At 36.4% G+C, this 11,620-nt stretch overlaps 1 protein-coding gene across 1 annotated transcript; it reads right to left on the bottom strand.

The window, feature by feature from the left end:
- Positions 1-500: 500 nt before the first annotated feature.
- Positions 501-5,792, bottom strand: clu (clusterin). Its single transcript, XM_052586223.1, has 9 exons — positions 5,628-5,792; positions 3,696-3,826; positions 3,475-3,623; positions 2,486-2,656; positions 1,990-2,404; positions 1,455-1,595; positions 1,110-1,336; positions 849-1,024; positions 501-768 (listed from the first exon to the last, which is right to left on the bottom strand). Exons 2-9 carry the CDS (start codon positions 3,781-3,783, stop codon positions 756-758), a joined length of 1,380 nt encoding a protein of 459 aa, XP_052442183.1. The 5' UTR covers positions 3,784-3,826; positions 5,628-5,792; the 3' UTR covers positions 501-755.
- Positions 5,793-11,620: the final 5,828 nt, after the last annotated feature.

The raw sequence follows: 11,620 nt of genomic DNA, 5'->3' as shown, positions 1-11,620 counted from the left end.
CTGCACATGGCAAAAAAGTAGGCTAAATCGTACGCAGATTTACTAATTCGTGTACATGATTTATAAATCGAGAGAAAAAGTTAATAAATTTGAGGGAACGAATGTAATCGTGCACACGTTTTAGGACATCGAGGGAACAAATAAGTAAATTGTGTGCAAAATTTATTTTCCTGAATGTCATGTGTGGGCGGCTCTGTACAGACTGGATGATGGTGAGGTCAGATCTCTGTGGAGCACTGGCTGTTGTCAGACTTCTTGTGCAAACAAAAATCTCACTGGATTATTACAGTTAATGCCAAAAATTATGTTTGGAAATGTAAACTGATATTTACTACTGACACACTACAGCAAAAGATAGCAATAACTGACAAAAAAGAAATAATACTGATAATACTAGTGGCCTACTTTTGCACAGTACTGTATGTCTGAAAATCTGCAGCGTGAAATTCTCTTGCAATGCTGAAAATTTTACACCAATATATTTTAAGATACAAGGAACATTTTGGAATTTTGTGTTTTATTGGTATTTGACAATGTACAGTTGATTAGAAGCACTCATAAGCACTTATTCTATACAATCTGTGAGTGTTAAGAAGGATGAAACCGCAGAATAATGCTAGACAAAAGACATCCAGCTACATGAATACAACGTCTCTCAGTATTTCTAATTCTAATTCATAAGGATCTTCTCAAGTGCTTTTCAGGTTTCTCAGAGAATATCTTTTCATCATCTGAAACACCACCCTCCAAAACATTTAGTTTGTGACCCTGGAGAGGAAAACATTAATATATTTGATAAATTTGTAAAGATATTTAGCTTATTAAAATGGATTGATGTTAAGACTCACACAGAGTTCTGTTTGTAACGATCCAAAGCCTCCTGTGCCACCATCTCTGAGAATTTCGGGTCTTTCCAGGGAATGTCTCCTGGCACTGTGAAGCTCATATCTGGCCCATCAAACAGTTTGACTGACACTTTAGTGTCTCCTGGGTTCTCTGCATTATCTGAGCCTTTTGATATCACCTGCACATAAAATGTTGGCAGCTGAGGGGTCTGCATAGTGGAAGCAGTTACAGTTGTGCTGAAATACATAATAATTAGCACCTACTGCCTGTATTTTAAAGAAGCCATCTTCATTTTTGGTGTGGCTAGCTAGGGAGGACACCCAGCCGAATTGTTTGTTGAACAGGTCCAGCACACTAGAGGTGTTGACCATCTCCTCTTCGAATCGTTTTAGCACGTTGTTGTACTCCTGGGTTAAACTCTCAGCCCTGGCAAGAGCCCTTTCCAGCTCCTCCTTCAGGGGGCCTTCCAGGGGCCTCTTTCCAGAACAGTCTGAAGGAGAAAACAAAGCTTTAATTGTAAGATGGAGTTCTCATCAAAAACTCCCAAACTGGGACCAGTTTTATTATTTTTTTTTATTTCTGTGCTGGATAATAAATGTAAAACTTACCAATGTGCTGGATCTCTTTACATTTCTCACACTCATCCTTCAGTTTAATGCAGCCAGCAGAATTGCGACGAATCTCCCTGCAGGTCATCTTATCATTTCCGAATGGTTTAGTTATAATAACATCCTCATTTACTCTGCCATCTGTGAATACATGTTTACTAAATATAAGGTTTACAGGTTTATTAAATGCATTAAATGAATGAGATATAAGCGGTCTGTAAGTAAAAAAAGAATAATAATCTACCATTTTATGTCATTATACTGTATTGCCATGGTAAAGAAAAAAAGTATAATGTCATATTGCAATAATAAAGACAAAAAATGGACTTCTACTAAACAAAAAAGCAATGGAAGTCTATGGAAACCTAAACTGTTTTAGCACCCTTCAAAATATGTTCACTGAAGAACAAAGAAAGAAATTAGCAATTTGGCAGTTTTTGGTTGGACTGTTACTTTAATTGTGATGAATATTTTTTACAGCATTTTTAACTTTGTACATGATGTTATGTCCAGGCTTGTAGACCCTGAAATTTACCTTCCGAAGGGAAATCCATATCACTTCCCATGTAGGGTCCGAAGGAGTCGAACATGTTTCTTGCCATGTCCATCATGGGGCGGAACATGCTGTGGAAGTTATGGAAGCTGTGGAACTCTGGGTTGTTCAGAGGGGACCTGTAGACACGAGCGGCCCGGCTCGACTGACTACCGAACATGCTGGGCATACGGAAGGGACTGGGGAAGAAGCTGGGCTGGTGGAAGGAATGCATGTGGTCGAACACCTTCATGCTGTCCATGAAGATATTGTCCACTCCGTCTGCAACCTCTGTATACCGCTCCTCAAGGTCCTGGAAGCGTCTGGTCTGCTGCTGGTCCTCGTCCACCAGCGTCTCAATATTTTGCCCGTTGATCCAAATGGAGATAGGAGAGGTTCTGTTCAAAATGCCCTCCAGCTAAAAACAGACAGAGAGGGATGGTTTCAAGCACCAGCATGAAGTCAGGATAATTGCAGGGATGTTGTGCAGACGTATCACCTGTCGTCCCACCAGTCCAGCTCCACTGCTGCAGGTGCGCGAGTAATACTTAACACACGTTTTCCTCAAGCAGGGCTTGCACTCCTCCCACAGAGCCTGCATGGTTTCATTACACATGCTCTGTTGCTCACTCAGCTTCTCCTCCATCTCCTGAGCCTCCTTCAGAGCATTCTATTTGATCAAATAGTACAAGAAAGAAATTCAGACACTTAAGTTAAACTTAAAAATGTTAATTAGATCCGAGTTACACTTTACATCAGGTTCGATTAATTAACAATAGTAAGCAAATGCAATGGGTGTTATGAAGAAACAACAAACTATTTTTCTCAGCATTTAGTGATCTGTTAAAATGAATAAATATTATGTAATATAAATCATATAATATATTACTGTAAATGTGTAATATATTGCCTAGTTTTTATTTTTACAACTTGAAATGTTAATGCATTAATATATGTAATTTATGTAATTAATCTTCATTATTTGTTCCAGCATTTGAGATTTAATCTAATTTTATATTGATTTATGAATGTAATATTGCTCATTGTTAATTCATAATAATTTACTTAATGTTGTATATAATTCATATACATAATTATTCTGTTTTTATATAGCTTGGTTAATGTTAATTTATAACAAATATTACTGTTCATTCATAATAAATGTTAATGTTTTCATGTTCATTTATACAACTTGAAATGTTAATTCATTGTATATAAATATATAGATTATGTAATTTTATTGGTCTAGGTTAATAATTAAGAAATATACTGTATATAAACTGTTCATAGTTAATTTATTCATAATACATTTCTTGTTAATTTATATATATATATATATATATATATATATATATATATATATATATATATATATATATACATAAATATTTGTCGATTATGTAATTTGACCAGGATTAATCAGTTCTTTATAGTTAATGTTAATTTTTATTTAAAGTTGTCTATCTATCTGTACTCTTCCTTTTTCACCTCTTTTTGTTGCTTTGTTTTCTCTAGTTCAGACCGGAACCTCTTGTGATCCTCTTCTGTTCGCTCCATCACAGTCTTCATCTCCTTTACCCCAGTGATGGCGTTTTCAATCTGTTTATCCAGGTACTTTTCACCAAGCACTGACATCTCTGCCACAAAGCAATAACGATAACATTACTGTCCCTAATTGAGCACAACACAGAAAAAACCAATGCACTTACGATTGAGCTCCTCTTTAGTTGGTGGTAGCAGACACTCCACAGAGAGGTAGAGAAGAGAAAGTCCCAGCAGAGACCATGAGACCTTCATCTTTGGTGGCTGATGTTGTGCTGGTTTCAGAAGCGGTTTAACACTATGAACATAAATCAGGAAAAAGTGTGTCATTGAATAGTAAAAACTTTTTTTTTTTTTTTTTTAATTAAACTGTGGTGAAAGTGACTCAGCAAGTTTATGAAAAATTGCAAAAACCCACACTTTTAATAATGTGGGACGCGCTCAGACAGACTGTGTAGGCAATGAATCCATCAGCATGTCTATTTATGATCGTAGGTCTGATACAAAATATTGGCATTTATTTTTTCTGCGACCTTGATGTTTCTGAACAGAGGTCCAAACAGATTTAGAGGGCCTTATATAGTGTGCTATATAATCTCATAGCCAAAAAAAATTATCTACAACACAGTTAATTGAAAAATACAAATTCTCTCATTATTTTCTTAACCTCATGTCATTTCAAATCTGATTTTCTCTATCTGTGGAACACAAAAGAAGGTATTTTAAAAATGTGGTTTTGTTTAGTTTTTCTCCATACAAATCAATGGGGTCCAATGTTTTTTTTAACTAAAAAAAATTATTTTGTGTCGTACAGAAGAAAAAAAAAAAGTCATACTGGTTTGCACCAGCATGTGGATTAGTAAATGATGACTCACTTTTGGTTGAACTATCCCTTTAACCACTAACAAAATCATTGGAGGTGTAGCAAACTTGCAAACGTTTAGATGTTCCCTTCACTGATTCCATGGATTTGAAAGCATATCCCCTCCATTAAAGCTTGCTCTGACGAAATTTAATCCCAGTTTTGTGAGTTTGCAGAAATTTCTGAAGATTGCCCTTTTTAATAATGCTGCACTTTAAATCATGTTTGAAATTTCTAAAGACAAACCATTGGTCCTCAACGGCTGCTGTGGAGTTTGTAATTCACACCAGAGTCAGTGTAAATATAATAAAGGCCTTGAGTCAGTCATGGGGACAAGTTTCCTCTTTTTAGCCCCTGTACGTGTACATAGAAACCCCAACTCTACCAAATGAAAGCCAGGAGCTTAGTTACATAAGAAACATGCACAAATGTTGGAAGAGCCAATGAACAGACAGAAATATGGAGTCACATGGAAAGGTTTTTGTGTGTGTGTGATGTAAAATATGGTGTGCAACTTGCAGTGTTTTGCTTTCTCCATAATATAACCTTGAAGCTCCTCAAAAATGTTGTTTGTTGCAAGCATACAATTTTATCTTCTTTTTGCTTTTGTTTGAATTAATCTTGCCCTTGTGCCCTTATCTTGAGAGATTTGTTTTGGAATGAGGTTACACATCGCTGTGGTGTTTTGTAAGTATCACACATGTGGCTTGCTCTGACGGGATTTGCTTTGTTTAATGATATCTTGCTAGGGCACAGTATGCATCCTGAATGCAGTTGACCTGGCTTAGTTTCCCTCATTGGCTTTGGGGCTGCGAGACAAATTCCTCTCTGCAGTGAAAAAATCAATACAAATTCGCCTAGGGAAAGCACAGACAAACTCGACTCAACAAACAGCCCAGTTAGACTTTTTGGATGAAAATAACCACATGAGGATGGATTGTATGGGGATGGAAAAACACCATAAATGATAAGTTATTCTATCTCAAGTACAAACAGAATCTTATTTGCATTTATACAGTAGTGGGTTATTGCTCAGTAGTTGGGGAAAATGCATTAATGCAGCATTAACTACAATGCAATTTTATATTATGTCAATTAGGTATTACATCACTGTAACCATAAAATAAATAACATCTTACATAAATGTATATATTAGCACAATTATATAATATCTATAAAAGCATATTTATATAAACAAGATTGTCAGCATCCTTGTAATATGCTATAATGTACTCACCCTGCTTGGATTCTTTTTCTTCCCTGCAGATGGACTGTGCCTCCTCTGATTTGTTTTTATACTGGGAGGTTGGGTGATGTTGACGACGTGATTCACGGGATGAGAATGGCCGTGGCTTTGGACTTTTCCAGAAACTGTTATTGTCAACGGCAGAGGCTCCGTCTGACCAGAAGTGGGCAACATTGCACTATCTCCCTCATTTCATTGTGCTTGTAGAGGCACATCCCGAACATGGGGTTTACGGGAAAAAATTGCCCTCTAGAATTTACCGGCAAAGACTGTATGTGGATAATTCATTACTGTCGGACAGTTCCAACATTTAACAGTGGTGAATCACCTTAATGTGACCTGCTGCATAACATCTGCTTCAGCTGTGCAGAGAATAATTCAGTGTATCACATATAAAACTAGTTCATAACAGTACTGAAACTAAGTAAACAAGTGCGCAGGTTATACAAGCTCAAGTTTAACCTCGCAAATCCTTATCCTGATTTTGTGTTCCCGGTAAAAATGACTGGACTTTTAAACATTTCTTGCTATTTAATCCCCAAATCTTGTATTTAATATAGTTTTTTATTTTGTTTTGTAACTCATCGTCATTTTCTGAAAAAGCACTCTTTGTGGATAATTTAGGCAATGAAAAACCTTTAAAAAAAAAAAAGCTAAGTCAGTACATTTTAGAATTTTTCAACATTTACAGGAAAAAGAAAGCACACTTGACTTGATCTTTTGTATGACCCATTATAGTCACCCAGGTGGCTCCAGTTATGTGCCATTTGTTTTGGACTTAATATTCAAATTGGACAGAAAAGGCAAAAATGTCAGTGAAAAGTGCAAGACTTTCATGAAAGACTTATACTGAGACTTACAGTCATAACAGACATAACCATGTTATTATGTGAGGGGTTATTATGTATGCTTTTGACCAAAACACATCATTACTTATTGCTTATTACACATTAGGACACCAAACCACTCCTGTAGTGGATGGAAACGGCTTTTTATTCACGTCATAGCTTGTGAGGTAGCTTTCGTCTCCAAGTCAAGAGTTGTTTTAGTTTTTTTTTATGAGATGTTCTGAAGATGGAGGAACCTAAATGTCAGGAAAGGATATAGCTCAAAACATTCTGACAGTTAGGCAAATGTGACTCAAAGCCTGTTTATAAGATGTTTGGCATCCTGCATTGTGTAGGAGCATGTCTAAAGCCACATTTTCCCCTGCAGGACATGTGGGCAAACAAATAACACATCCAGACAAACAGCTGCAGCCACACCTCTTTCCAATGTCATGCATCTGTAAAATGTTGTCAAGTCATCCTTACTCATTAAATAAAAAAACAGTATAAAAAATAATTAGTTATTTTCCAAAGCAAGGATCACTATTATTATTCCTTATACTGATTTGAACAAACCTGCAACCATACAGTAACTAAGTATTAATCAGAAACTCATCCTACAAAAGTAATAAAACGAAACAATCTAAATTAAGATTTTCACCTGGGCAACAATATGGAAGGAGGAAACTATATCTAGAGACTAGAAAGAGTGATTTATTTTGATGTAGGACAGCCTGCCAACACACTGTCAACCAACCTCACCCTACCATCACATTGGTGACTTTTTCAAATTCAAATTAATGACAAAGTATTTTGGAAAAAAATAACCTTAAATTTCAAGAGTGTTGGACATGTACTTAATCTTGAATATCTTGTGGCTTTAATTATGTTTTCTTACTGGCAATAGAACAGGTATTTTTTGTTTACATCCAGCAAATATGACCTGATTACCTCCGACAACCTCCTCAACCACGTCTTCTAACATCTCACCTCATAAAACAATGTTGGTAAGTGGTCCAGTCCTCTGTCAATATGTCTCGCAGCGTGCTGTACATTATTAAATGTTCCACCCTGTTTCTTGCCGTTTTAAATGCGATCACACATGAGTTTCAAATCTACAGGCACGTTACTGTACCTTTGCCAGAACATTGTTTTGTTCTCCTACCATTGGTTCAATGAATGTTTTTCTCTCTTTTTACTTCTTATCCTACATTTTATTAATGTAATGTTATACAGGGGTGTGCACTAATGTGTGTGTATATATATATATATATACGTATATATATATATATACATACATACATACAGGGGTGTCCACATAATTTTTTCAGCCTGGTTCTCATTAGAGAACATGGAGATTTGGTTTGGTCCTCACACTGCACATAGCGTGACCCATTAAATATAACTATAAAAAATCGATTAATAAAAGTTAATATTATTGCACTTTATTTATTTAGTTTAGTTTTTTTATTTTTATAAAATAATAGTAAATAAACTAAATAATAGTGTGTGATAATATTATTAAAAATAAAAGGCAGTCCTAGTATTAAATACAAATACATTTATTTTATAGTAAACTAAAATATTTACTACTACTTTCTTTGTTTGTCTCTTTATGAAGAATCACTTTATGTATTCCCCAATTTTAAGTTGCTTTGGATAAAAGTGTCTAAAAATAAATAAATACAAGTTTTCATCATATTCAAACTTAAAATCAGCAGGCTTTTATTTTGGCAGGTTGCCAGCAAGTAAGTACGCGCTTCCGGAATTAGCGCTTGCTGATTAAAGAGTGTCAGTGGATGAATGCAGGCGGCAAGGAAGTTGACCGTAAGTTGAAGTCGGCTGCGTGCTGCCATCTTGTAGAAGAACTTCACTTGCGTTAGCATTCCCATTGACTCCCATTCATTTTGGCGTCACTTTGAAAGCGAATAACTTTACATCTGAGGCATTTAAAGACTCCGTTTGTCCATTATTTATTTCTAAAGATACACGACAATGTATAAAGGGCTCCATTACCTTCTATGTTACTTTATGGCCCCATAGAAACAGTTTTTGTAAAAAATAGGCTAACGATTGCGTCGTAACCACGCGACTCTCTGTCGCATTACCGTACAGACAGAAGGAGAAGCTCACAGGCAATTAACTTAATATGGCGTACTGGCATTACATTTTAAAATACTATACAAAATAATGAATCAGAATACTTACTCCTGCTCACTCACGCCAAAGAACTCCCCGCTCAAGCTTGCCGTCTCTGCAAGATTAACGATGGCAGTTTTCACGCACAGCTACTAGAAGATTTACATCTGTCAGACAGGTTGCTGAAGTCGTCAAGCTTCGTTTGAGTCTGAGCGTCAGAAACGGAAGTGCTAAAAAACGCTAAAAATGGGCTTCACTTGTCTCAGTTGAGTTCCCTATGAGGTCGCTGTGTCAATTTCTTTTACTGTCTATGGATGAATGTCACAGTTTTGCATTGTACTTTGAAAACGGCATGGAATAGCCTAGATTTATGCTTTCAGGTTGAAAATAAAACATATATAGTACAGTTTGTGATCTAAAATGATATTAACAGCTGTCAACCATGTCGGTACGCAAATGCACTGTCAGAACATATTTATATAACGCATTTTTTATTTTGGTCGCGCATGCCGACCTATATATATATATATATATATATATATACTCTTTCTTAGAGTAACTTTATTTTTGTTCTCTAGGTGGCAGTGACTCCTATGAAAGGCAGAGACTGAAAGCAATCAGAAAGGCTTATAACAGTATCTTCATAAATATTCATAACAGCCTTTTGAAGAGACTGTAGGAAAAACATATATTTGTTTGTGTTTTGTTTTCTTTCAGAACAGCTTTTGCAAAATTTGGTTTGCATATTCTGAAGTGTCACCAAACACTTTTAATACTAAGACGCAATGTGCTGGGTACCTATTTAATAAAGTAATCGGAATCAGTTTTAAAGCATATCAAGTGCCAGATGGTTTTCGTGCTAGTCTATTAAACACTACTCTATTTGCTGGAATTATTTACAGTTTTGGCAAGCAGATGAAAGTTGGTGGTCTTGGAGTAATTTGAAGCGTGCTAACACCGCATATGGAGGTACACTGCATGGTGCAGTTAACAACAGATCATCTGCGAAGCCTCTCATTAACCTCAATATACTTTTTTAATGCAACAAAATTATTTTTTTTATATTATTTTACACTAGTAAAATCTGATAAACCGTAACCATTAAAATACAATTTCATACTAGCTGTCAGCACATCTCTCTTTCCTCAGTAAACACATAATCAATCAGTCTGTTTATTTATTAGAAGCACATTTGCTTCCACATCTGCACACATATTAACAACAGAGCTAAAATAGTGAACTATGAACACCAGCCAAGTGAGAGCTTGAACACAAGTTTAATGAGAAACAGTAGAACCTTCAATTCTAATTCAATTCAGTTCAGTTCTAACTTTATTTATAGATCAGCTTTTGTGATAACGGTGGGTAAGGAAGTGTTTAACACAGACTGAAAAATTGAAAAATTTTATGTAATATACAAATACTATGGTATTGTCATTATTTTTAAGGCACCGTGATGTTGCATGATGTTTTTGGAAATGTCCCATGGTATTACAGTGGTATACTTTAAATACCATGGTATTTTTTTATGTGTTTATAATTATATAGTGTGGTCGCCATTATTGTTTACATTCCTATATCAGGGAACGTGGAAGCTGCATGTGAAGCCATCCATTCTGTGACAGCAAATATACAAAAAAAAATATCAAGGTGCCTTCGTTTTGATTACAGGTGATTTCAATAATGTATCCCTCTCCTCCACACTCACTACTTTCTACCAGTTTGTTAACTATAAAACAAGAGAAAATAAGACTCTTGATCTGGTGTATGCAAATACTAAAGATGCTTACATCTTTACTGCTCTCCTTCCCATATAGGAAGATCAGATCTTAATTTAGTACTGCTTACAAGCATACAAGCTTTCATCATACAAGCCTCTTGTCCATTCTCCACAAACTTATGTGTACATTCCATCCCACCTATGTCACCTCCTTTTCACACTATATATCACAGCCGATAACGTGAGACAAGAGCTGGAAAGGTTACATTTGAGTCTTCTGGACTGGATGGAGTTAGTCCTCGTGTGCTGAAGGCAAGTGCTAGCCAGCTGTGTGGACAACTTCAGCATCTCTTAAACTTGAGTTAGCATCTTCAGAGAGTTCCATTGCTATGGAAAACATCTTGTCTATTTCCAGGGCCTAAGAATAGAAATCATGACTACAGACCCATTGCACTAACCTCTCATTTAAAGAAGGTTATTTAGAAACCACAAGTGTATCCATTACTTGACCCTCTGCAGCTTGTTTATCAGCTCTGGGTGGGGGATGAAGATCATAACCAAATGTTATGTGATTGGCTTACGGGTAACCAATGATTTTAAACCTCAGACAGCCCCCCACCCCCACTAGAAAGTAAACGCTTGTCAATTATGCCCTTCCAGACTCTGTCTACAAAGCAAAGCGAAGTAGCAGAGTTTGGTATTACCAGGCTACCAACACCACAGTCTCCATGTTGTTCTTTGATTTTTCCAGTGCATTTAATACCATCCAACCAAGACAGTTGAAGGCAAAACTGGAAGATATACAGGTGGATGCTTCCTTAGTCACTTGGATCCATGATTATCTGAGTTTGCTGCTTAAGATGTTGTGGTGTTCATTCACATTGTTTCTAGATTATTGGGTGAGCAGATGCATTTTAAATAAATGCTAAAAGCTGCATTGGCATTGGCATTGTGTTTTTGTTGGCAATGTTACCTCCAAAGAAACGCGTGCAGCATCATCGCTTTGCATCAAAATGGCCTCGCATGCAAAGTAAATTGCTACAAATAATATTGCACCTTTATGAACAATTTACCAGATCATCAAGAAATTGGCTGCATGGAGTGGCGTGTGGAGTTGTGCCCAGAACATAACCATATGGTCATATGGGCAGCAGGTTGGTGTAAGAGCATCTGCACGCACAGTGAGGCCAAGACTTTTGGACAACTGCTTGGTGTCAAGAAGGGCATCAATGAAGCCACTTCTCTCCAAGAAAAACCTCAAGGACAGACTGAAATTCTGCAGGAAGTACAAGGATTGG

This window comes from Carassius gibelio, chromosome B20, assembly GCF_023724105.1.
Source record: "Carassius gibelio isolate Cgi1373 ecotype wild population from Czech Republic chromosome B20, carGib1.2-hapl.c, whole genome shotgun sequence".
In the NCBI taxonomy this organism is placed as follows: Eukaryota; Metazoa; Chordata; class Actinopteri; order Cypriniformes; family Cyprinidae; genus Carassius; species Carassius gibelio.
Note: the sequence above shows the minus strand (reverse complement) of the source record. Positions and strands in the feature narration are given on the sequence as shown.